Source organism: Nanorana parkeri, unplaced genomic scaffold, assembly GCF_000935625.1.
Source record: "Nanorana parkeri isolate BGI_ZX_2015 unplaced genomic scaffold, ASM93562v1 scaffold31, whole genome shotgun sequence".
Classification (NCBI taxonomy): domain Eukaryota; kingdom Metazoa; phylum Chordata; class Amphibia; order Anura; family Dicroglossidae; genus Nanorana; species Nanorana parkeri.
Window position 1 is genome coordinate 3,348,105 of NW_017306299.1, and position 27,823 is coordinate 3,375,927.

General features: G+C 45.6%; 2 protein-coding genes across 2 annotated transcripts; one reads left to right on the forward strand and one right to left on the reverse strand.

Moving 5' to 3' along the window:
* TRMT61B (tRNA methyltransferase 61B) lies at positions 1 to 11,547 on the forward strand. The gene is made up of 7 exons (XM_018568128.1): positions 1 to 926; positions 1,974 to 2,076; positions 3,230 to 3,420; positions 4,711 to 4,802; positions 7,648 to 7,847; positions 10,357 to 10,443; positions 11,235 to 11,547. The coding sequence occupies exons 1-7, from the start codon at positions 24 to 26 to the stop codon at positions 11,297 to 11,299; spliced, it is 1,641 nt and encodes a 546-aa protein (XP_018423630.1). The 5' UTR covers positions 1 to 23; the 3' UTR covers positions 11,300 to 11,547.
* SPDYA (speedy/RINGO cell cycle regulator family member A) lies at positions 11,466 to 25,918 on the reverse strand. The gene is given in 5 exon segments (XM_018568138.1): positions 11,466 to 11,542; positions 12,856 to 13,156; positions 19,556 to 19,727; positions 20,984 to 21,114; positions 25,703 to 25,918. Coding segments are annotated over 5 exon segments (897 nt in total).
* Positions 25,919 to 27,823: the final 1,905 nt, after the last annotated feature.

The window sequence follows — 27,823 nt, forward strand, 5'->3', positions numbered from 1 at the left end:
TGCAGAGCTGACTTTCAGCCAGCATGTCTCCGGGCAGGAGGGTGCCCCGTCTGTGCAGCGCTCTGCTCTCCCGCACACTGCCCCCTGCTGGCGGTGCGGCCACTTTCCTCTCCTGCAGGCACCGTCTCCTCCTGCTGCGAACTGTCAATCACTCAGACTGCCCTGGGGGAGGCAGCAAGGATGACGGACAGGGGTCTCAGGAGGCAGCACAGGTCCCAGGATCTGCCAGTGGCAGGCTGCTCAGGAGGGCATGGGGCAGATCATTGTCTCCTCTGGACAGGGTCAGTAGGATGATCCATCCTGAGTTCATCTCCAAAGAGGTCCAGGATCTGCAGGGACCAGAACTGTCCAGTCCACAAGGTGAAGGGTTGTTGAAGCAGGTCGATCCACTCCCATCTCTAGAAAACATCTTCCAAGGAGAGCTAGAGGATGTTAGAGGAGTCTCGGCACCACAAGAGGGGAAAGAGCAGTTCACTCCACCGCAATCATCACCTTCTCCTCCACCAAGGGCTTTGCACTTAGAGCCAGAAGATTTTGGAACTATGGCACCGCCACAGGTCAAGGAGGCTGCAGAGAAGACTTATCAACCACAACCCCCAACATCCCCTCTGTCATCCACCTCCCTTACTGCCCCAGAAGCAGACAGTGACCTCTCACCTTCTCAGGGTGAACCGTTCAGACCAGGGGATCTGCTGCTGGCAGAGTACAAGAGAAGACACTACTCCATGTTCAAGAAGATGTTCCTCCTAAAACAACATGGCAAACTCATCAGCAACTGGGGGGCCATATGTTACCAGGACATAGTGGGAAAGCTGCCGGGACAGACGCTCCAGACTTCCACCGGACACAAGTTCATGCTGAGAAGACCCTCAATGGAGGAATATGTCCTCTTCATGAAGAGGGGGCCCACTATTGCCTATCCAAAGGTATGGAGGAGCTTGGTCTATGTTGTCCCATGAATGAATGGAGTTGAGAACCAAGTGCTGGATTATTATACTGGTGAGACAGATCTGAAAATTATCGGCCACAGGGGTTAAGACTAGGGGATCAACAGATGGCCAGTAGTGATGTGGCTTGGCCCGTGTGCCCAAGTCCACTCAAAACTGTGAATGCCACCCCCTCCTCCCGACCCAATCAGTTGTGGGATGGCACATTCCATGCCCTGCAGCTATACATCACAAAGGGACGGGGAAGGTCCCTGCTACCACTAATTGGGCCGGGAGGAGGGGGTGGTGGTCACAGTTTAGAGTGGGCTTGGGCAAACTGGGTTTGCACAAGCTGATCTCTAATGACCAGTAGTGATGTGTGTTGGCTTGGTGTGAACTGAGGTCACCCAAGCCCGCACAAAACTGTTTGTGACCCCCCCTGGCCCAATCAGGCCAGGGCATGCCCCACTCCGAAGCTACATGTAACAAAGGGGTTGTTAAAGACCTGGCGGCAACTGATTGGGTCGGGTGGTCACTGAAAGGTTTGCACTGGCTTGGGCAGACTCCAGCGAATAGTATCATCCCTCAGATATGATATTGGCCACATGGAGTAATGCAGTGCTAGATGGATTCTGATTGGTTCCATTGGGTTACTGCACTACAGAATTATCATTGAGGGCAAACTGAGAGAGTCTTGAAATCTCACCTCCAATCTACTTGGTAAATACCCGGGTAAGGGAGAGCATGTGACCTCCTCCCACAATGCAGTGCTCCGACCTGAGTGTCCAATGACCTGGTGTGAAACCCTTTCAGAGGACACTGTGTCAGCTCCAGCACCATGTGACCACCATGGACCTTACATTGGGTTTAGACACCAAGCTCCAAGCAATGGGGGGGACGCAGGAAAGGTTGGTATAAGAGGATTGGAGGGGACGGTGAGCCTCCAGGAGACAGTCGCTTGGCTGTGTCTCTTTAAGAACCCATTCCTGTATGTAGCCAATAGTATATGGCGGCCCGATACATCAATAACATAATCTTCTGTTTCAGGACATCACAGCCATGATGATGGTAATGGACATCAGTCCGGGGGATGTGGTATTGGAAGCCGGTTCTGGTTCTGGAGCGTTCAGTCTGTTTTTGTCGCGTGCAGGTAAGCATTGCAGACGTCGGTGATCAGTTTTTGTTTTCTTGGTAAGATAAATTCCCAAAACCGCACATCTACGAGGAGGGTAATCAATGACCAATCTTAGATTGAATTCCCTCATCTCCAGCAGTATAGATTAACCTTTCTTTTGCTCCGCTGGCACCTTATTTCAGGCCGGGAGCCGAAGGAATATCCAGTACTTTGAGGTATGGGAGAGCATGTGACTCACTCCATTGGACAATGCTGGACCAATCATTGCTGGGCAGGGGCATAACTTCAAATCTCGGCCCCATAGCATTTTTTTTTAATGGGGCCCCCTCCTCAAACAAACAGCGCAATTGAAAAAAACACCCAATAACATTGCCTTCCCGATCCTCTCATTTTCTCTGTGTACAGTTGCTAATAAATATCATTGAAAATACTTTTCTACAAGCGGTCATGTGACTGCAAAGCTCCGGCAAGTGTGTCTGTCTATGGTGGGCCCGCAACGCAGGTAAATTCCTAGAGCAGTGACATCACTCCACCAACTTCTAGAGCTGTAAGTCATTGTTGGCCTTGTAAAAATGAAGCTGGCCATACACTATATGAATTCCGCAGTGGGGGGGGGGGCACTGTCGGCTCCCGTTTGGCCGGTATCCCTCGATTGGCCGATCAAAGGAGCCGGTCGGAATATCCCTCGGCATCCTCTCGTCTAATGCACGTCAATGGACCTGCATAAAACGTGATGATGTCACTGGTCCTTAGACCACCGGAGCTCAGGGGGAGAAGAAGGTGTGGGGACCGGTCTAGCAGCCCAGAGGAAGATCAGGTAAGTAAATCTGCTTTACTCCAGCTCCTAGACCAAGAAGGGCACTTAACCCTTGCAGTACGGGGGTAGCCCCACGGCAAGGTTAAAAAAAAATGTATTTGCCCGGAGGGAAGGGAAGGAAAACCACAAGCATTCAAAATGATGTATTTTTCTGCACTCTCACGTTGGTGACAGGGTCTCTTTAATGAACGAGTGAAATCCGCTTCCAATATAAATCTCTGCAGATTATATATGCTGAATGTTAGAAGTGACATTTCCCAGAGCGGCAAGAATTACTTTTCCCATATAAAGATGATATCATTGGGCCTCTTAAGTGGGAGTTGATTAAAGACTACAGTACCAATTCCCCAGTGGGCTCGGACGGCTGCGTGTACAGCTTTGATGTGCGCGCCGACCACCACAAAGTCTCAAAGCAGAATTTTTCGACTTGGAGGAAAGCGTGGCAGGTTCGGAGAGGTCGGACGTGGCCGGATAACGTGCATTTCATCAACAAGAGTATCATGGACGCTTTGCCTGACATTGAATCTGTTGCACTTGATGCCGTGAGTATCGCGTCTTCTATACACTTTGATGAGGAAACTTTGGCCATTTACACAAGTGTAGACGGCCATGCTTTATATTAGGGATGCACCAATACCGCTTTCTTGCTATCACGTTCTGATATTTTTATTTTTTTCGGTACTCGCTGATACTGAATACCGATACCGGAAGTCCCATTAAGGAAGCCGGCGGGGTGTAATGACTCGCCACCTGGCTTCCTGATTAGCCGGGAATCCGTCGCCATGCTCACTCGCCACCTGGTTTCCCGATTAGCAGGGAGTCCGTCTCCATGCTCACTCGTCACCTGGCTTCCCGATTAGCAGGGAATCCGTCGCCATGCTCACTCGTCACCTGGCTTCCCGATTAGCAGGGAGTCCGTCTCCATGCTCACTCGTCACCTGGCTTCCCGATTAGCAGGGAGTCCGTCTCCATGCTCACTCGTCACCTGGTGACAAGAAGCATGGGGACGGCTTCCCTGCTAATCGAGAAGCCGGGTGGTGAGTATTTACACGCCGCCCGACTTGCCGGCTATTTAGAAAGCTAGGTAGTGAGTCATTACACGTCACCTGGCTTCCTTAATGGGACTTTCGGTGGCCATACACTTTACAACCATCGCACCAATTAAGGTAATTAAAAGCTCGTACGATCTGCCCATCTTGGGCAGGCAGATCGTACTTACGATCATCGCAAGCCCGCCCCCGCCGAGGGGAGGGCTTCCGATGATTCCAATGCCGCACAGGCAGTGTGCATTTGCGCACACTGGCCCGTGCGGCATTTGTCTCCCGAGAACGCCACTAACCCACCCGACAATCGTACGACGGGTTTTCAAGCCTGCTCAGGAGACATCGAGACGATCGCGGGATCACCCGCAATTATTGTACGATAATTGGCAGGTGTATGGGCACCTTAAAGGAGAACTATGAGGTGAGTGATTTCCACTCACAACCTTCCTGCAGTTCAGTAGGTTGCAGAGTGACTCTTGCTGTAATCTGCCACAATTAGTCCTACCTCCACCTTCCAACAATCATCAGTATTGTTGCTGCGCAGCTGGGGTGTGGCTGTTGTCTGGCACGTCCTATCCGTTTTTTCGGACAGACTTGGGGGAAGCTTATTTTTCAAAATGTATTGGGGACACTGCACTGCATGGACAATTTTATTATGGAGGTGAACTAACCCTTTAAATTGTAAGGAGAGCACGGAATCCCATTTTATCCGTGTTGTAGCCAACAGAAAACGCTTCCATATCAAGGCTCAGTGGCGTCAATAAAGCGCCTTCCTTTCCCTTCCTATAGGTTGTTCTGGACATGTTAAACCCACAAATGGCACTGCCAGTGATCACGGGAAACCTCAAGCAGGGAGCTGTGTGTGCGGTGTACATAGCCAAGTGAGTACATTACGTTTTTTTCCCTTGTAAAGCATGCAGGTCTATTGATCAGACTGTCTTTGTTGCCCATGTTATGCTCACCCTTTGGCTTCAATGCTTTCTGAAGCTGGCCATACACCTTACAATTTATCTGCAGATTTTCTGTGGTCAGATGGAAATGGTGCAACAGATTCCTCCATCTACACTTAAAGTGACATTAAACCCTCAGATTTTTTAACATAAACCAATACTGTAATGTGCGCCTTACTGTAATCCATGGTTGTTTCCCTTCTCTTTGCTGCTCTTCCTTTTAAATCCTTATCTCTTCTCATGCTTGGGGAGAACTTCCCTTTTGCAGCTGAGTGCCTCTTCCTGTAGTGCTGGCTCAGGTTGTGAACCTGCACACAGACACCATGTATCCATTCCAGAGACAAGGCAGTCTGCTGCAAAACAGAAGTTCTCCCCCAGCATGAGAACAGATACAGATTTAAAAGGAAGAGCAGCAAAGAGAAGGGAAACAACCATGGATTACAGTAAGGCGCACATTACAGTATTGGTTTATGTTAACAAATCTGAGGGTTTAATGTCACTATAACTGTGTGGATGGAGTAATCTCCACCTGGGCCAATCTGTTGCACTTCTTCCCTCTGACCACAGAAAATCTGCAGCTAATTGTAAAGTGTGTGGGCACCTTAAGTCACTGGGCCAGAGATTGTGTGCAGATAAGTCCTAATTTCACCTGCTGCTTGTGAAAAACATTGGAGCTAGATATCCAGGTATGTAGAATTCTAAGGAGGTCAGCGTGGTCTGAGAATCTAAAATAAAGTGCTCGCCTCTCCTGCTGTCCGCACCTCTAATCCCTGCTATGAAGAAAAAAAAAGCTGCCAGAAGAATCTTCAAAATCCGACACTTTCAAGAGTGTCAGATTTCTGACCTCCCCCCCTCCGCTCACTGGTTCATCCCGCCAGGCAGTACATCACTACAGGATACAGTAGTAATATAGAGGCTGGTGGATCGATCTACTGAGCATAGCAGGGGGGACCAGGAACCCAACACCCTGCTACACGGACCGTGGAAGAAAAGAGTTGTAACTTTTGCAAGGACTTTATTTTCAATATTCATTTAAAAAAGAACTCCAGGTAAAAATCTTATGAATCCTTGCAATACAATGTTAAGTGTCCAGCACTACAAGGGTTAAGAGCTCATTTTTGCCTAGGGTCAAAAATAACAAAGTTAGTCTTACCCGACCCTCCGAGCCAGCCGGTGTTTTATCGAGATGTCAAACTTGTCGAGATCTCCAACTCCTGTCAGTGCGCCTGTGCGGTCACCTAAGAGCAGCATCACGTTCTCTAATTTGCGTTCTAAGTTGCATCTGTTGGCACAAGCAGTGATGCCAGTTGGAGAACTCGATGAGGATTGCGAGGCCACACAGGAGCACTTAGGGCAAGTCGACGAGGCTTGGAAAAATGCCAGGGCTGGCGCACGCACACTAGCGCCATCTCGTCGAACTCTCCAACAGAGGTGACGTTACGAGTTGGAGATCTCGACAAATTGGCCATTTCGACAGAACACCGGGTTTTAGACCGGTCCCTGGAGCCTTTCTCCCCTCCGCTGCTGCGGTCTGAGGTCCCCGAGTCATCGCGTTCTATACATACGTTTTGGGTGCGCGCTTATGTACGAAAACAACGATTACATATCACCGCTAACGTCGCAGTGAGAGCAATAATTTTAGGGCCATCAATCACTGATAACATTAAACTGATGAGCGGTAAAAGCTTTCAAAGCATCAGCTGTAGCAGATTTTGGGAAGCTTTTTGCGATTACGCGCGCAATTTTAAAGCTTGACATATTTGGTGTCTATTTACCCGACGTGACCCCGACTTTTATATTTTACCCAAAAATGGAGTCATAATAATTGTTTTATAACAGAGAGTAGGAAAACATTTTTTTTTACAAAATGTTCCCTAGTTTTTTTCTTTATATAGTAATAAATAAAACCCGTAGTGGTGATAAAATAAAACCAAAATAAAGCTCTATCTGTCCCCAAAAAATGGTATAAAATTCATTTCAGTGCAGCGTTGCATGACGGAATAAATGTCAGTCAAAGTACCGCAGCGCTGAATACTGAAAAATGGCCTGGACAGGAAGGGGGTGTAACAGCGCGGTCAGCAAATGGTTAAACCTCTGTTGGAATTGAACTTGCTATAGCACCATGTATCATAAACAATTGCCATTAAATGCATAAAATACAATACAGATTTCCTTCCTCTTTCCATCTCAAGTCTGCTAATCACCTTCAGCTTTTTCCTGTCTACATGCACTCACTCCAGCGTCAGCTGCACATCATTGCTCTGGACCGCCATTGACAATGGTTACCCATGCCTGCGCAATGTGTATTTGCACGTCCACTTCTAGTCTCCACCATGGTGCATGTGACAACACAGGAGCACAATTGGGAGACAGTTGTCATCCTATAACAGGAAGTGCCCAAAGGAGGCCCTTCATGGCAAGTTTACCAGGGATTATTTTAATGAAAGCTGCAAAGTGAAAAATGACTTCAGAGATTGGGGTTGGATATGTAATGACACACATCACACCCCGGAGTCCCCCTGATTATTTTATATATATATATATATTCCCAGACGTTGCACCGTTGTCACATTTATTATGCTGCATGTATATGGTTGCACACCCTATAGTCACATTGAACATCCTGCATGTACCGCAGCGCTTAATACTGAAAAATGGCCGGCACAGGATGGGGGGATAACACCCCGGTCGGCAAGTGGTTAATACTTTTTGTATTGTGACATCATAATCTATCTTCTATAAACCATTTTCTGCACCGTGTTGTTCTCCATGACAGTATCACGCAGGCTGTTGACCTCCTGGAGGGGATTCGGTGCTGTAAGCTTCCTCTGATGTGTGAAAAGGTCATAGAGGTCGGTGTCACGGACTGGCTGGTGGCGCCATCTGTAAGTAAAGATGGCAGAATTTCCAAGAGGGCGGAGCCTCATACACTGGAACCACTTGAAGAGGAAGATGGTGATGATGATGAAACAGATGGTAAGATACCACAGGTTACCAGCAGAACATGTATTCACCAAATCACAAAAACGTCATATTTTCTTTTTTTGGTAGATGCTGCAGAGTCGGAGTGTATCGGCTTTTTAAAAACAATTCTGATGGAGTAGGGGATGGTTAAAACTAGGGATGCACCGATACTAGTATCGGTGCCAATACGGAGTACTCGTACAAATCCTCCGATACTTACCCCCCCAATACCAGAACTTCTGGTCAGAGGGAGATTTCCTCTAAACGGCAGTGCCATGAGGGAACATGGAGCCGGCTTTCCGGCCAGTCAGGAAGCCGAGCGGTGGGTACTTCATGATTGGCCGGGAAGCCAGTTTTGATGCTGATTGGCTGGGAAGCCGACTTCCCTGCCAAGCAGCGTGGAGCAAGCCAAACAGCATGGAGCAGGTTTCCTGGCCCATCAGGAAGCCAGGCAATGGGTAATGACCCACCTCCCATCTTCCTGATTGGCTGGGAAGCCGCCTTGATGCTGATCGGCAGGGAAGCCAGCTTGAAGCTGATCGGCTGAGAAGCCGGCTTCCTGGCCAATTAGCATTGAGCTGGTGTTCTATCACTTCAGAACACCGGCCAAAAAGCATGGAGCTGGCTTCCCGGGCAATGAAGAAGCAGGGTGGGCATTTTCAGTCCAAGGGAGGCGCTTACACATCTGTGCAAGACTGAAGGGAAGGCCGTAGTTCAGCTTGAGGGCCCATTTACACATATTGCGGTGACCTGTGTTGGATCGCACCAGATCAACACAAGTCACTGCAAGGAGACATAGAAAACTATTGTCCCATTCGCACCACAACTCAGTGGGCAGAGAGCTACAATAAAATGCAAACATGCTGCATTTTATCAGAGTGCACTGCTTGCCGCCGCAGAGCACCTTGTTGCCGTGTGGGGACCTGAATGGAGTGTACACTCCACATAAAGTTAAAAAAAAATGTAAACAAAGACATTTCCGACAGTGTGCGATACACCAATCACAGCCAGAGCTGACACAACGCACTAGCCCGTCTGCTAAAACTCAGCATTTTAGCGGGCTTGCTAGTGTGAACGGACCCAAAGAGCAGGGGTGCAGAAACTCCGACCCTCCAGCTGTTGTGGAACAATCCCATGTGGCATTGCAAGATTCTCACAGCCACAGGCAGGACTACCAGAGACGGCTACATAATGGGATTTGTAGTTTCACCAGAGCCGGAGAGCCTTTTTGGATAGAGTCAGAAAGGATTATAACCTCTGTCAGGTCTGTAATGCTCTGTGCTCCCGCTGGGGGATTCATCCTTTAGGCCATTTTAACCCGTGCAGAGAGATGTGAGTAATCCAAAGTCTTATGGCTCTCACTGGGACAGGGGATGAGGGGAAATCTTTTAATTTGTGACAGGAATGGAAGGGAAGTCTCCCCAATGGTACACAGAGCAAGAAAGGAAAAAAAGTAACAAGGATTTTAACCATTTCTTACTCCTATCCAAAACTAAAATGTTTTGGCTTTACATATGCATACATTTGTGGATTTGCATGTAAAAATAGAGCTCATAGACCAGGGCCAATCCACATGCAGACATTTTATGCAGGTTTATGTACCTGAATATTGGAATATCAAAATTCTGAATTCGGTGTCACGTCGGGTAAATAATAAGTACTCTCCTTGTTGCACTCCTTACCGATATGACCCTTGTAGTGGGGGGTGCTCGCAGTGACTGCGGATGGCGCCGCGAATGTCAGCTAAATTGTAGAATTGTCACCAGCACACAAGTCCTTTTAAGATAGCAAAAGCTTAATTTACCGACGTTTGCTGCGATATTTAACATGTGCCGCGCAATCGTCGTTTTCGCACGTAGGCGCACCCGACTCATATCTGCGTGTGTATGTGGGGGGCGGGGACTTTAAAAAAATGTTTTCTTTTTTTATGCTTCTTTAATTTTAGTATTACTTTTTTTTTTTACACACAGCTTTATTGATATTACATGAGGGGCCTAAGAAGCCCCCTATGTAATAGCCAATTTACATGACAGGTCCTCTTTATCGAGACATCAGGGGTCTCCAAGACCCCTAATGTCACCTAGCGACCCCCAGAGAAGCTGATGAAGCAGAGATCTGGTTCATCAGCTTCTGTAGCTGGAGAGTGAATGCAGGAAGTGATGTAATATACATCACTTCCTGCATTCGGGGACTGAGAGGAGATCAAATGGGAGTTCGTGTACTGAACTCCCTTTGATCTCCTGTCACAGAGCCGTGCCTTTCCCGGCCGCATCGGGCACAGCTCTAGAGACGCCCGATCGCTTGACTGTAAAGCTGCTCGTCGGGCTCCACCGTCATATATATATGTATGCAATATATATATATACAGATATACTCTGTAGGGGAAGATTTTGGTTGGGTAGGCCTTTCTCTTGTGCAGGGGGAGACTTTATTTTATTTTTTTGCAATAGCTGCAATTTATTCTATTTTTGTTTTTGGGTTTGGATACTATACATATAGCGTGTTTCTTCTCTTCCTGTAGAGGATGATGACCACCCAGATAGATCACAGGCATTTGGACAAGTGCCTTATATTGCTCGACCTCGGCCTTGGCAAACAGGACACACAGGTGAGTACAGTACATCATTTTTTCATAACAACAACATAAACGAAAGGACAGTGTTGCTGCCTATAGCAGCCTTCTCAATGCATGCGTTCTTTTTACAACCTGTGAGACAGTATAACCATACAAGTTATGGTGTGTTGGGACTAAAGCAATCAGAAAGCCCTGCAACTGAATCAGTGTGTTAAGGTGGCCATACACCTGCCGATTATCGTACGATAATCGCTGGAAAACCCGAAATCGTACGATAATCGGCAGGTGTATGGAAGGCGTGCAACCGGTCGCACGTCTTTTGTCTTACGAGCATGTTGGAAAACCAGCCGAAAATCATGAGATTTTCGGCGGGTTTGTAGCGTGCTCATAAGACAAATGCCGCACGGGCCGGTGTGAGCAAGCGCACACTGCCCGTTCAGCATTGCAGTCATCGGAAGCCCTCCCTTCAGCAGGGCGGGCTTGCGATGATCGCAGGTACGATCTGCCTATCCAAGATGGGCAGGTTGTACAAGCTTTTAAATAGCTTACAACCATCGCACGCCGAAAGTCTTGCGATAGTTGTAAAGCGTATGGCCAGCTTAACACAGTAAAGTCTTCTTAGAACAGAAGGTATCACATGTCTCATTTGCTGCATGTTGTCCATGCCCGGCCCTCGTCCTCAGGTTGATCATGAGGAGGCTGGCTCAGTGTCAGGCTGAACACTATCTACTGCAATCCTCTGACCCAAAAACTTGATTTTATTTATTGACAGTGACAACATAAATAATGATTGCCATTCACCAAAATTGCTATTTCTTTTCTAGCTTTTCTTGTGCACCTGAGGAAATTTAAAGCAGCACCACCAACACATGAAGACGATTCCAACTGATGCTGAGGACCTTTATTATGACGTGTACATAGTTCATTTATATAATATGCAGCATACTGTGACCCAAATAAAGTTAACACATTACCCCCCCCCCACTCTTTGGATTAAAACTTTTATTACTATTATAAATATACTGTAACCTTCATTATTTCACATGCAGCCAAATCTACTCGCTGTGTGAGAACCACTCCATGGACTTGTCTTGGGATCTGGAGCTTCCTCTGGTCACATTTTCTTGATTAACTGAAAAAAAACCCACAAATGTTACATCAGTTTCTCTGGCATGTTGATAAAAATATAACTGAACCCCAACCAAGATGTTCCTTGTGTTTTTGAGGGCTTGTTCACACCATTGCTAGACCAGATCTGGATGTGTTTCTGCAAATGTGGTCATGTGCGTTCGTGACACTTTTTTGATGTGTTCTGATGCGTTTTTATAGTCTCAATTGATTCCCTCGTGCGTTTGCATGTGTTTACATGCATTTTTCTGTGTTCCAGACCAGAGCAAATAGTGGATGCCTTACTTCTTTTGTGGCCCATTCACACCATGTCCGGACCAAATCTAGAGCAGAGCCGCTCCAAGCTCTTTTACCGGGATGGACTACAATCTAAATACCAATTAGTAAACTAGGCCTGAGATTGTAGTCCATCACAGGACTGAGCTTGGAGCGGTGGCTACTTTACAACACACACAGGGACCATGGGGAACAGACGTAGCCACCCGCCAGAAGGAAGGACAGTGTCAGCACCGATTCAGAGATGATTTGAGGATCTACAGCCGAGTGATACACGAATAAGGTCCAGTATTGTTAATAGTTAAGCTACTTGAATGCATTTTTAAGCTTTAACTCCTGAGTTTAGTGTCACATTAAAGTTTAATTGTAAAGTAAATATTTTACACATAAAAAATGATATAAAACATCAGTTTGAAATAAAATGTTAATAACACTGACCTAGAGCCAATTCCTTAACCATAGTATGTCGTAATGGGATTGGGCCCAGAGGCAGCACCTTCCACTGACCCCCTTAACATAGGGCAGGCACTGACATCAAATAATTCTACGTATCTGGACTAGATGATCAGCAAATCTGCATATTGGCAATCCTCCCAGTTTTAGATGTAGACAAAATTGTTGATTAGTTATAGAGACCTAAACAGCTCTGCCATCATAGAGTGTAAGAGTACCCCGGAGGCACCAGGTACCCCCTGCTGCAGTCACATGCCACCAGGCACTGTTTGGAACCCCTGATGCCCTCGCACTTATGCCGGTGTGCACAGCTTGCAACAGTGGCTGGAAACACTGAGAGCTGGAGGGCCACAATTTGAAGTCAGTATTGCTTTTCAACTTCTTGCTGGTGGGGAAAAGTCCTCCTCTGTGTTTGTATCTTGGGAAAGGGCATTTAAAAGTATAAGTGTTCCCAATCTGAAGAGCGCTTTAACCTCTAGACTCATGAAAACAGAAAACTTTGACGAAACACGAGTTGCAAAAAAAGAAAAGCATATACTGAAAAGTGCCACACAGCCTAATGAAGTATGTCACTGGAATAGGGCAAACCTTGGAAGTAGTGGCAGAACTGTGGTGGGTCTACCAGCATCTTATCTTTAGGTAATTCTGCAGAAACACGTGCTACTTTCTGCTTTCTCACTGGTGTAGCATCAGGTGAGGATGAGGAGGAGCTTGATAATCCCAGGGCCACGATTCGACCTTTCTTTCTGCACAGGACGCAGTCTGGAGGTGTACCTGATGGACCACGGGGAAGATAAGATTCATCCGGATTATAATTTCTTACTGCACCACTGTGCTGCTCCGAACGCTCTCGCTGCCAGATGTAATGTATCGGAGCGATTGCCATCACCTGCAGATGAAGAGAAAAGAAAGTTCTATGAATATAATTTTTTTGCACATGCAGAAAGTAAATGAAGCAAGATACACGTGCAAGTTTTCAATTATTGACAAAGGCTCCGTTTACGTGGGGTGATCTGGTATTTCTACGGCAAGAACCTATAGATTCCAGCTGCGGGAATTCCTGGTGTCCCTGTTCAGATGAAGCTGCTGTACTACCCATTGAAGTCATTGACAACGGCTGCATCTGTCAGCGGCAGTCCACCTGTAAAAGATTACATGCGATTTGGGGTAGATCATTGTCGCTGGGTGCGTCTAGCCTGCATCCAGAGACAGTCATGTATTCCAAACCGCATGTAATTGTACCATGTACGAGAACATGCAGACTTCTGCTGACAGATGCGGCCGCTGTCACCCTGTCATTTACTGTCATGTGCACAGCGGCCGCATCTGAACAGGACACCTGGGATTCCTGACACAGGAATCCATTCTGTCTATGCGCTGACCTGTATATTAACCCTTTCACCTCCCTTATCCTGCACATGTATACATTACCCCCTTCATCTCCATCCTCCCACTTGTATGTGACCTGTACATTTTTTTTTAGTTTTATGATCTTTGTGTCTTGCACAGTAACTAAATTTGATATTAGTTCAGACTCACATACAGGAGCATATAGTTGTACTGTTCTATAACAATACCGGGAAAGCATGCAGAAATGCTTGGGCCAAAGCTATGTAAAACATATCTGGGTACCTGGCTCACAAGAGAGACTGAAAATTAATATATTTTGTAGGGCTGGTAATGATTAAAATTTTCCTGTTCGATTAATCAAAAAAATGTTTAATCGACTAATTTCGATTCATTATAACGCACATACAGATCCAACTAGTTTTAGGTAATAGGGCACATTCTGATTTCTTGTAAAACCACACAAAATGGATCTCTAAGCTGGAATAAAAGTGCTGGTCCAGTATCCACAAATGTATGGGATGCTGACTGAGAAGTAGATACACTTGTAGAAAAAAAAAAACACCAAAAATATTGTTCTATCAATCATTATTGCTTTCTAATTTGCACTGTTTTAGTTTACAATTGACCCCGTCAGTCACCCTAAAAAAAATAAAAATCTTATTAGCACTTTCCTGCTATAGATGAGGTAATATACTCACCTATCCGGTGGCCCTTGTCTCCATCCAAGCACTGCAGCCTCCATCAGGCTCATTAGCCTTTGACACTTCTGGGATTTGTACCCCACTGCACACTGTGGTTCCATCCACTGACCCGTACACTGTGTCCTGTAGGGGTTAGAGGATTAAACCACAGTGTGTAGTGAGGGATACAGGTATCCAACATTCCTGGAAGTGTTGAAAGCTGAAGAAACTGACAGAGGATGCAGCACTTGAACAGAGAGGGGAGTATATTACCTCTTCTATTGCAGGGAACTGCCATTAGTATATGTTAGTATGAACCATGAGACTCGCCGGCCCAAGTGATTCCGTCAGGTAACGAAGGGAAGGGGGAAGAGTCCGGTGACGTCACGGACATCGACGTCACCGGACTCCTCCCTACTTTCCTTCGTTAGCCGTCACGGACAACGACGTCACCGGACTCCTCCCCCTTCCCTTCGTTAGCCGACAGCCACTTGGGGAAGGTGGGAGGAGTTCGGTGAAGTCGATGTCCATGACGTCACCGGATCTCCGACGGAAGACCCAAAAGCCGGCGGAGAGGTGAGTACCGATCAAAATAATTTTGATAGATCAAAAAAATTAACGATTAATCGTTAATTTTCTGCAGCCCTAATATTTTGATATCATTGTACATGCTCTCGGAGTTAAAACATAAATTCATTATTCGAACTTCGATTTGAACTTTGCAACTCTGCACGATACCATCCTTAAGGACCTTCGGAACTGGCGAACGCACACTTTTTCCTGGTTTGGCAGGGCTGCCTTACTGAAAAATAGGATTTTTGTACTCACCGTAAAATCCTTTTCTCTCCGTTCATTGAAGGACACAGGCAACAGATCGTAGATCCTGAATGGTAGGGTAATATCGCCACCTGCAGGAGAAGGACGCTAGGCACAAAACTTCAGAACGTGCTTCCCAAACTACTATACCTTTTCCAAACCATACTTATTAAACTACCACGCCCATTCTTCCGCAAGTTGGATACCATCTTTTCCTCCTTCATATGGAACGACACGTGCCCCGTCTCTCTTGGTCCCTTCTTTTTCAAATTGACAATTTTTATTGAGTTTTATAAACAGACAATACAGAAATGACCAAAGTCATGAAACAAGGAATAAGAGATCATGCGGACCAAAACCAAGCATACATTGTGTAACAAGCAACAGTACACCGTTAAACCCACTGCAGTGTCGGGCCCCCAAAAGGAGGAAATACATGCAATTCACATGGAATGTAATAACCCTGGCTAACAAGCAGTACCACTCATGTAACGAAAAAGTAACATAACGGACATTAAAAATCGGAGGTATACATCCATTTCCCGCACCATACCTATGATCAGCAGTATAACAGGTTAGAGGTGAAGTGCAATACTGTAATCCTGAGAAGAGCTCGATCTGGTGTTACGCATGAACCAGGCTCGCTGGCCTGGAGAACAAACAAAAAGCGGTGGCCAGGACAGAACCCTGGAAAAGAAAAGACACAGAACAGAAAAAAAAAGGAAGCAATAAGAGAAATAGAGGGTAGTAAAAGCTGGGTACCGGCTTCATCTCGCATCTCCATCCACCTCGGACGACATCCCCCGATCCCCCTCCAGTGCATCCCAGGCCTCCCATACCTTATTGTGCAACTTCCAGGTGTTTTGGTCCCTTCTTAAGGCACCCAAACGTACAGGAGGTCTGGACGTTCCTGACATATACTTATACTACAAGGCCGCACATTTCCAGAGTACTGCACTGGCATCTCCACACAACCACCAAACTGTGGGTGGCGCTGGAGGTGATAGCAGATACCTCCTTATCGTCTATGATATGGCTGAGAGACGCACTATGGCCGGCAGAGCTACGGACCCACCCTCTCATAGGGGCGACCCTTGACATCTTCTCCATGCGACGCCTCAATACTCTCATCTCTCTCCATAGCCCCGTGGAACGTCTGAAACACAACCGAGATTTTCCTCCAAGTGCCACTAGAGATTTCATGTCGTACTGGTCCCAAGACCCTCCATTGAGAGCACAGCTTTTCTTTAAGTCCCACAAGTTCGTCACCAAAAATTAACTTTCAGGAATTACGAAACGAGGTTCGCTCCCCTGGTGGATTTCTTTCCAAATAAGACATTTCCTAACGTCCCCCGCACATAGATCGGACCCTCACGCCCCTTGAGAGGCTTTACTCAGGAAGCGGCCCAACCAGACACCTGATCTCATGGCCGTACACCCTTCTCAGAGACAGCACCACCTGACATTTACCCAACCGTCGCACCAAATGGGAACAAACTCTCAATAATACTCTAACCGGCCGTTCCTGGACCAACATCTGCACAACAGAACACAAAATGCACGGTCAATAACAAGATGCAAGAAACTCATTTGAAAATTCTCACTTTTTTGTACAGGACTCCTCACCTACTGCACCGCATATACCTGACAGTGTCCCAGTCATGCTGGCGATGCCACGCGGGTGATGGTACCCTCACACCTATCTTCGTGTCTTGCCCCCACACCCAGCCCTTTTGGCGACACGTACATGCGGGGATCCGAAAGATCACGGGCACTGTGCTGCAATTCACCCCCATGGTTACATCGGGACCCTGCTACCCCCTCGGGTACATATAAATCACTACACAGGCATCTCATAAATGCTGCACGTACGATCATCCCCACGCCACCGGCGACAAGAACACACACCCACTAAGGGAATGGCTTGTACAGTTTGGACATGTATATGAAATGGAAGAATTATGTGCCACTAAACATGATACATTAGATAGCTTCAGAGCAATGTGGGCCTGTTGGACCTACTTTACTATGTCTGATGACTTTACAGATCCACAGCGTGGTGTATAATGAATGGGACTACACCTACTCATGCCACGGCACCTCGCATTGCCCATCATACCTTACTTTTCAATCGTACTCAGGTACCTCCTGCCTTGCACCCTCCCACACATCACCACCACTTTGCCCACCCCTACCCCCTCCCTTTGGACCCCCCCTTCTCTCATTCCTATTTCTGACTCTCTTCCTTGTGGGTTTCCCGGCAATCCTGCTACCACAAGCCGCTGAGAAATTTATCGACACACTGAGGCCTACTACTACGAGAATTTTGATTTCTATGTTCAAAATTGTGGTATTCTCAGGCGAACCGGCCACATTTGCCGCTGACCTCATACCTGGGAACCCGATTGGGAATTGACCGACAAAGCAATAATATCGTGATTACCATATCAACACTTGTCTCTGTTTCCCTTTCCTTTTGTTCCTAATTTATTTGACATTGTTGGAAGTTCAACTCTTTTACATTTCAGTGTATGTAATTTCGACCAACACATTGGTTTGTTATGATATTTTGTTGATCTTACAAAACCTTAATAAAACTTTCCTAATAAAAAACAAAATAAAAACATAAATGGATTTCAAATCTCGATGTAGCTTTTTATTTACCACCAAGTCTTTTTAAACATGCGCTGAAGTGTTTTTTAAACTTCGTTTTATTGAGCAAAACCAGTTGTATACAAGTAAAGAAGTGCATCATTATAGAAAATAACAGCAGTGAGAATGTGAAATCATCTGGAAACAGATATGCAGCATAGAGAGAAATACAAACAGCCTCTTGTGATTCCTTATCACATATGTGTGTCATATGACATGAAGCAGACAGGTAAACATACATTGGCTGTGGTAGTTGTGATGTTTGGACCAGGTTACGTCATCTTGACCGTAGGGTGAGAACCGAGTTATATCATAGGTCCCACATTTTATGGAATTTGAAGGGCCAGTTTCTCTTCCCATACCTATTTTTTTCATATGGGAGGATATGATTAAAGAAGAACTCCAGAAATGGTTTTCATTAACCCTTCCAGTCAGGCTACCCCCGCACTGCAAGGGTTAAGTGCTTGTTTGTGTCTAGGTAAAAAACAAACAAACAACAACTTATACTCACCTGAAGCTCCGAGCCGGCTTGTACTTAGACCGATCCTTCTTGTGTCTCTACCCCTCCTCTGCAGAGGTCTAAGGTCCTGTAAATGAACACATCTATACTGTGAGGGGAATTTATCAAAACTGGAGCAGACAAAATCTGGAGCAGCTGTGCATGGCAACCAATCAGCTTCTCTCTTCAGTTTGCTCAGTTAGGATTTGAAAATGAAAGAGAGATGCTGATTGGTTGTCATGCAAATCTGCTCCAGATTTTGTCTGCTCCGGTTTTGATAAATTCCCCTCAATGTGTATAGACGTGAGGATGCTGAGGAATATTCCAATGCTGCTGCAGAGGAGGATACAGGCAGCAGGGAGCTCTGTGACGGCTGACTGACTCGGAGCCTCGGGTAAGTATAACTTTGTTATTCTGACTTGTAGCACTGGGGGTTTGAATACCGGCCAGGTCACTATCTACGAGGAGTTTCCATGTTCTCCCTGTGCTTGTGTGGGTTTCCTCCGTGTACTTCAATTTCCCCCCACACATGCCAAAGACATGCTGGGAGGTTAATTGTCTCCTGTCTACATTGGCCCTCTATGTATGTATGTAAGATAGAGACCTTAGATTGTAAGCTCCTTGAGGGCAGGGACTGATGTGAATGTGCAATTATGTAAAGCGCTGCGTACAATTGTCGGCGGCATTTAAATACCAATAATGATCATTTTTGGCCGTAGACACAAATGAGCATTTAACCTTTGCACTGCGGGGGGTAGCCCCACTGCAAGGGTATTCAAAAAGTTTTCCTGGAGATCTTCTTGAATAACTTCCACTGAGATACGTTAGGTATCCATTCCATGGCCACTGTCTATAAAGGTTTCTTAATTTGTACATATGGTAGAAGTAAAAGAGATCAGTAAATTGCAGCTTTGGAAATATCAGGGCCTTGTATCATCTTTTACATTGTAAGCCCTCAGGGGCAGGGCCCTCCTTACCATCTTGTCTTGAATTGTATTGTGATTGTAATGTCTTCCTTATATTGTAAAGCGCTGTGCAAACTGTTGGCGCCATGTACATCCTACATAATCATTGGCTCATAGCCGTCCTCTTGTCAGTTGAACTCTGTGGGATTGATTCATACACCGGACAGATTGAGCTGCGGTCCAACCATCAGATTACGTATTACAGTGGGAAGATGAATCCTAATTTATTGCTCTGGGAACGTGTGGAGTTCGTTTTGTCTCTCATTCAGAAAATGAAAAGAAATTCCTGAAGACATCCCTTTGAACATGTCGTAAATGTTACTGACCTCCTCGCAGCAACGTCTGCTCACAGCGGCTCTGTGCTGGACGCGTGACCACAGCTCGTCCCTTGCTTTCAGGAAGCCTGAGAAAAGTTTTGTCCAGTTCTTTCCTAATGCCCAGGGGAAGATTTCGTATTTAGCTTCTTCATTATCCTCTTCTACCGTGTTTGCCAAATATCTAAACAACGTATAACACGGGCAGGCTTTATTCATTCTGATTAGTAATACAGGACTGTGATCTGGTTTTTTCTCAGTGTGTCTATCAGTAAGCGGAGGACATTAAAAAATTGTATGAAAAATCTCTATGTGCTAAAGTTAAAGGATCAGAGCACTTTAAAACAAAGTGCAGTTATTCTTTTATTCCCTTTAAACTAATGTTTTTATAACTATAAATAAAGGGATGCACCGTTACCATTCATGCAGGTACAAGTACTGATACTTGTCCAAGTCCTCACAGATACAAGTACTGATACATTTTTGTTGATTGTCATGTGACAGTTTTTCTAAAACAATACAGACTAATGATTTCAGGACAGTGGTGGAGCGTCGGAGCCAGGTCCCAGCTGCAACCCGTGTAGTTCTCATGAAAATGCCAAGTATCAGCACTGGTATCTGGACATCCCTAGTTTACATCCAGCGCCGCAAATCTTCTCTGTCATGTGTGTACCCGTACATTAGTGGGGCTGTGTCCTGAAGGTGGAGATGGTCCCATAGAAGTCTATGGGGCACTAATACACAGGTGTAGTGAAGACTTGGGGCACCAGATGTAAACAAACAGTAGAACTGCGGCTGTCTCTTCGAGATAAGTATGCATCTGTGGAGCGGAAGGTTAGGTTAGGTCGGAAGAAAGGGGCAAGGAGCATAACAAATGCAAAACTTTTTTTTAGATTTGGATAGAATTGTAATAGAACAATTGTCAGTTTTTTTTTGCCGAGTCCACATTAGTTACTGCATGTCCTATTTTACCTGCATCTAACAGCACTAAACACAGCAAAACGCATCAAAATGTATGCATACGCACTAAAATGCAACAGAATGCATACAAAAAAAACCCAAACCGAATTGATTGTGGCATCATCCAGGGACATGCAGGGGGGAAAAAACACATCAAAAACGCATCACAAACGCGTCAAAACGGATCGCAATGCAACTGTGCAAACACACGCAGTTGTGATGCAGTTTCTGGTGTGAACTAACCCTAAATGTTTCAGCAGAGAAACATTTATCATCCTGTTTCTATGCTGAAACAAAGTTGCAGGCTTCTGATCATTCTGGGAACGCTCAGAAGTCTTTAGCGACACTGAACCTGACATGCTGCAGGATCAGCATATATTAATTAAGAGAGGATAGATCAATCTAAAGGTAAAATTGTAAACCCCAATGGAAAATGTTTTATAAAAACATATCCAATACATTAATGTCATTTGTACTTACAAAGCTGTAAAGAAGTTCGCTCTCGTATACTCATTTATATTGTATCCGGCTCTCTTAAAATAAACAAATGTCATTGCCAAGAGGTACTGCAGACAAAGAGAAGAAAAAAACCCATGCCATTAGTATACAATCTGTAGAAAACATGAAAGCTCCAGACGAAGGATACTTCAACCGCTCTCTATCCTTTCCTCTGGCAAATGACAAGCACTCCTAGAATACCAACATATCATGTAATCCTACAGAAAAAATATCCAAATCCTAATGATGTTACTCCATATGAATGTTACACAATGTGCAGGAAGGCTGTAACCAAATCAGCATCCTTTGTATACAAATGTAAAGTGTGTAAATCCAAACTATGAACTTCTATTATTTGCTTTCTTTTGGTCTGTTAATATTCCATTACAATTGTGTGTTATATCTCTATGATATGTGCACAAATACCTGTTGATCTTGTTAGAAACTCAATGAGCTGATAGCTTCTTGTGCTTTGTGCTGACTGCTGTCAGTTACATTGTTCCCATTTATCTTTATGGACTACACAACACCTCCCCTTATGTTATAGAGAAGGGGAGGTGTTGCTGACAGCATCGTAAGGTTAAAAAAAGCTGGAAATAAGAAAACTAATGCAGACAACACACCCAGTCCAGTAAACTGCAATATAATACAATTTTGTTCTTGGGATCAGATTTTTTTAAAGCGGGTTATAGATTATACCCTCCTCAGGGCAGGCTGTCTGCAGAGCTCCTCGGTGTTGATCTGATTGCTTTTTGCTATAACATGCAAACCAAAATTAACAACCAGCTGCAGGGAGACCTCAGGCAATGCTGGTGACTAGTCATTTGCCCTTTACCTGCCTTTTTATGGGCACACCACAGTTCCGTGATACACAATGCAGGGTATCTTTTTATACTGAAAAAAATAATTTGATTGGTCACTATGGACAACGTCACTTTTGTTTCTGTCATCTTTTCTCCAATTTGTAAGTATAACCCCCCTAGTGATGCAGAAGGCCATGGACCAGCTTATGGAAGGATAAATGTGCAGTGCTGAATGGTTTGTTTTATAACTACTCTGAATGAAACTCAATTCTAGAATAAGTATTCCATTTAGGCAGGACTCCATGGAGTAACATCCGTAGATCAGCATGCCTATCGGATCAACTAGTGTGCAAGGAGGAAAGCTCTGGGAAGTATTGTCCAGAATTTGTTTTTATTAAAAGTATCATTTGTTTCAATCCAATGCATTTTGGGGGTTCAGCAGGTCCCCCCACCAGAGCATAACAAATGAAGAAGAAAGGAAACATATACAGAGCTGATATGTAAGAAGTAATCCTGGAGGGTCATTTCAATTACAGGAGATTACAAAGAATCTGCTCCAAAAGCTGGTTTACACAGTCATCAGTGTAGTATAGTTTTCTTTCTTTAGCTCTCATGTAGGGAGACTTGTTGAACCTGAGAAAAGAGGGTTTTTTATACTAATTGTGACTTATAATAACAACTTCTGGACGTAACAAAACACTTGCGGAGATTTTCTCCTTGCACACTAATAGACTGCTTATGTCAGAGGATGACTTAGACAGAAGGTGAGCAACCGGCCAGCCAGCAATGTGGGTGGTCAGAGTACACCACATGCATTACACTGCAGTGCAGAACATCTGAAATACATTTTGAAATGGCACAATGATACTTTTCATGTGGTGTTGTGTATGTATATATATATATATATATATTGTAACAGGGTGCCAGTAAAACCTGCCAGGTTGGCAGGCAGAGTGATAGATGGTAGATACATTCCTCCACGGATCCTTAGATTCATCATCGAAGGTAATGCCAGCATAGATTTGGAGGTAAAGAAGAATAGCTCTTTACCTTGTATTGGTAAAACAAATCCTGGGGCAGGTGTTACTAGGAGTCTGATAGAGCTCTGGGTGGGACAGACTCCTAGTTCCATGGACCGTAGTTTAGTGAAGACTGCACAGGACTTCATTAGTGTGCAGCTGCACCTAGCTGGGGGAAGTGTGTGTCTCAGTGCAAGGAGAGACAGTGTGCTGAATGCAGCAAGTTATGTGTTTGGAGCCAAGACTGTCAGCAGGACAGGGTTCTGTGGATGGACTGTAACTGTTCCCATAAAGGAAACAGACCCAGCTCAGAGGACTATCGCTAATACCAGTAAGGCTCAGTGGAGCGGGCTTTTATTTGTTTATGACAATTTAATTTTTGGGGCTGGATGCCTGTAACCTTTTTTTTGTCAATTGATTGCTGTCTGGAATTAAAGCTGGCATTTTTGTTGAAGAGACTGCGAGTTTGCCTCTACATTGAGATTAGTTCCCTACTATATATACTGTACCTCTCCATAGCTCCCCAGCCTTAAGAATGGAGGTGATCTAACATGGAAATGTCACTTCAGGAAGGAGAGTTTACTGTGGACACACCACCCCCTGGGCACCTAACTTCTGCACTTAAAGCCTAATTGAACTTTCAGTTTAAATACATTCCAGATCCATCAAAACAAACGGTGTGCAAATGGAAAGATATTATAGTTTGTTTTCTTTGGAAAGCAGTCACATCTGGAGTAGAAAATCCTGTCCCTTGCCAGCATGCTGCAGAGAAGGACCCTTGCTCTCTATGTAGAAGCAGTGTCCTCTCTGCTGAGTTAGCGGTAGAGTTCTTCAATCAGCAAAGCTCATGCTCCCTGGGATGTACATGGCAGACAAAGCTGAAGGGCAGGATACACATCAAGTTTCTCCCTGCTGGTTGATGTATGCCACCGCTATGGTGTTGTCCAACTAAATCTGGATCACTTGTTTCTGCCTGATGAAGGGGATCCTCTGTGACCCCAAAACATTGCATTAGTGTATCTTGCTGTGCAGCACGTACGTTAATAAATAGACGTGCTTAATTTGCTGTTGGAGTGCCGGTGTTCATCCTTCTGTTCATACGAGGCGGTTGCCATCCGCTGACTACCTTTACCTTATAACATTGGAACAGCGGCTCTGAGTGTGGTGGGTATATGGACTGTACCAAGAAAGCCTCTAGCAGATCGTTGCACTGAAATGTAAAGTGATTTGCTACCCTTTGCTCCATGATCTGTCCTCGAACAGCTTCTTTGAAGTGCAAAAGTGACATTAGGGATCCAATAGGGGTCTGAAGGGAAGCCATCCCCCTGGGGCACTAGCAAAAAAAAAAAACTGAGGCGTGCTGGTAGTAGGAAGGCTTACTCTGGACTGGCTTAGTTTTTTTTCGTTTGCAAGTGGCCAATCCTCTTGTAGGTGGCAGTATAACCCGAAGGTGAATGATTTACCGTGTCTCTCAATGGACGACAAAGAAATCACATTTTGGCTAGAAAAACATGTGAAATACTCAGAAAAGAAACAAAAGTCATACAAATGCATAGCTAGATTCTTATTGGCTATTGCACTTTGCAATAGCCAATAGCAAACTAGCTAATGCACCCGCCCACTGCTGCTGTCAATCAGCAGAGGGGGGTCTCATTTGTTGTACTTTCTTACTAAAGCTTTTTCTTGAATTAAAAAGAAAATGGAGTGCAGAACGGAGAAAGAAAATCTGACAATATGATCGGGTTTATTAAGTTGACATTTGGTGTGAACATTCATTCACGAGTCCATGACAAGCATATTGTAGAAGCACCTTTGCTCCCCCGCTACAAGGAACCGTTACACAGGGAGGAGATGAGAAGACAGTAGCTGCTGTTTATAGTAATGTTATTTTCTCCACCAGGCGAGGCGCGGGACAACACCATCTGTTATACACGTTTATGGTTGTAAAGACGTTCATTACAGCGAGGAAAAAAAGCTGAGCTGCTGAGTCTCTCCTGGAAGTAGGGGGAGCTGAGCTGCTAAGTTGCTTCTGGAAGCAGGGGGAGCTGAGCTGCTAAGTTGCTTCTGGAAGCAGGGGAAGCTGAGCTGCCGAGTCTCTGCTGGAAGCAGGGAGAGCTGAGCTGCTGAGTCTCTCCTGGAAGCAGGGGGAGCTGAGCTGCTAAGTTGCTTCTGGAAGCAGGGGAAGCTGAGCTGCCGAGTCTCTGCTGGAAGCAGGGGGAGCTGAGCTGCTGAGTCTCTGCTGGAAGCAGGGGGAGCTGAGCTGCTGAGTCTCTGCTGGAAGCAGGGGGAGCTGAGCTGCTGAGTCTCTGCTGGAAGCAGGGGGAGCTGAGCTGCTGAGTCAATGCTGGAAGCAGGGGGAGCTGAGCTGCTGAGTCAATGCTGGAAACCAGGGAAATGCAGAGGGAGCTGAGGTGCAAAGTCACTTCTGGGAGGTGGAGCAGAGTTACCTGAGCTGCTGAATCACTGTTGGGATGGGAACAGAGGGGTCTGAACTGCTGGGAGAGGGAAGCCTTTTTATGTGCCACTGCTGTGAACTTTGGGGATTAATTGCTTCACAGTACCTGCAGCTACAGAGATCAGTAGAGAGTTGTATAAAGGATGAATTACTGCTGGGTAATAATTTTATGAATACACGTCCACAGCCTTGGCCACAGGTTCACTTTGGCCGACTGATGTCCTAGAATGCCTCCGAGGAAAGCAACGCTGTCCAGTGGTAAAAATCTGTTCATGCAATCTTCCTACATTGGTACATTGTTACCTCACCCATTGTTACCTTACCCATTGTTACCTTACCCATGCCTTAGATGACTGCGGTTCCCATTCAGACAATAAACTGGAAAACATTTATGTAATACGTTATTATGAAACACGTACGGCACTCGCTTACCAAACAGCTGGAAGAAGGCGGCCATCTCTTGGCGCTGTATGATGAGACACGGCCCTCTGGTCCTTTTCGCAGCACTGCTATTGGAAGAAGAATTCTCCTCCTGGTAGCGCTTCATAAGAAGCTTGTTTTTCTGGAGCGCTCTTGATGCAGATTTGACGTAAACGGTGACCCTGCCGGGCGACTGGCCGCAGGTCTGATTGTGTCTCATGCCCGAAAAACAAACTTCAGACGGCAAAGATTCTGTGAAAACACAGTCATGGCGGATAACTCAGACCCCCTGTGTAAGAGGCAACGACATACTCTGGGTTTACGGACAATATGGAGGGAGTGTACGTTGCAGGTCTGCAACAACAAACAACATGCTGCTGCGCATAGAGTGGAATTAAATGTTTGTCTGTTAACTTTGAATAAAGTTAATTAAAAAAAAAACCTCAAACGAAGCACTGTTGTTACAATGCATCAGTGAGACTTAAACACTTATAAATATGAGGAAAATTGATGAAATCTGGAGCAGTCGCCCATAGCAACCAATCAGCTTCTCTCTTCAGTTAAGCTTTGAAAATGAAAGACAGAAGCTGATTGGTTGCCATAGACAACTGCTCCAGTTCTGATGAATTCTCCTCACTCTGTAGCAGCTCAGATTGTTGATCTTGGTGCTTGTGTCTAGGTGCTAAAAAACAAAACAAGAGTTATACTCACCCGAACTGTGGAGCCGACTCCCTGCTTCTCCGGTCAACTGACACGTTTCTCCCCCTTCTCTGCACCGATGGTTCCTTTACGTCTTGTACAGACACAAGGATTCCTACACCGAGGGGGGGGAGGGGCGGCTCTAGGGAAGGTCTAAGAACAGGCCGGCTCCAAGGATCGGGTGAGTATAACTTACCTAGACACAAACGAGCAGTTAGCCCTTGGAGCGCAGGGGTAGCCCCACTGCAAGGGTTAATCATCTCCCCCAAAGTTCTGCTTTAAGTGAACCTAATGTTTTGCCCTGTATGTACAAAGGACAGGTCCACTTTAAGATGCATGCGTGTTCAAACATGTCATCAGTTTACAAAGTGACCATTGAATGTGCTAGATAACATTCCATTAACCCTTTTGCTGCCACACACACAAGGCATATGACAGCAGCAGCAGAGACCTGTTTGTTTATTTTCCTTCCCCGGGCTGTCTGCAGCAGCGAATCGCGCACGGGATACCCCCCCCACCCCTCATTTGTGGGGTGCTTCTCCCCGCAGCCTTCTGTTTTGGTTTGCATTCAGAGTGGCAGGGCGTGACTCCGTCCAGATAATGGCACCATCCAATCACAGTGATCTGCAGGGTTTCATATCTCAGTGGAGAACATGTGACATCACAGGACTTGTCTATTGGTTAACTCCTCCAGCTCCATAGCAGAAGGCCCGTTCCTCGGTGGAGACTACAAGCTTCCACGTTGACACACATTGCTCAGGTGGGCTCAGACAGGGGTCGGAGGGAGAGTCTGCAAGGCACCCACCATACATTGATCGTGGTTGCAATGCTCTGCAGGCTTCAATTACAACATGTAATAAATGCACATTATTTATGCCAATCACATGGGTGCGTTTATTAGATTTGCTAAAGGTGGACTATCCCTTTATATCTAAAACTCCAACGGGATGACATTTAGATCGGCCCATGTATCATCTACAATTGCCTTTCCTAAAAATAAAATACAGTTTTGGGGGTTTTACTTCATTCATTTTCCCATCTCAGTGCTGCTGGTCTCCTCCAGCCACTTCCTGCCCACATGCACTCACGGAGTTGTCAGCCGCACATCAATGCTGTGAACTGGCAACGGTGGACCACACCTGAGCAATGTGTGTCAACGTGGAAGCTTGTAGTCTCCACCAGGGGGCACACATGACAAGGAGACAACACAGGAGCAGTAGTGGGAGACGGGGACAGAATGTTGTCACACTATAACAGGAAGTGCCTGAGCAATGTGTGTCAGCATGACTGCTTGTAGTCTCCACCAGGGGGCGAACATGACAAAGTAGGAGCAGAAAAAAGGAGACAGGGACAGAGCGTTGTCACCCTATAACAGTAAGTACCTGAGATAAGACTTTTACCGAGGACCTCCGGGTATTATTTTTAT

What these genes read in the sequence shown, in the direction of transcription:
- TRMT61B (XM_018568128.1), top strand. Translation starts at nt 24, where the DNA reads ATGTCTCCGGGCAGGAGGGTGCCCCGTCTGTGCAGCGCTCTGCTCTCC. An exon ending in CCACTATTGCCTATCCAAAG is followed by an intron (nt 927 to 1,973) that starts GTATGGAGGAGC and finishes CTTCTGTTTCAG; the next exon opens with GACATCACAGCCATGATGAT. An exon ending in TGATGATGATGAAACAGATG is followed by an intron (nt 7,848 to 10,356) that starts GTAAGATACCAC and finishes CTCTTCCTGTAG; the next exon opens with AGGATGATGACCACCCAGAT.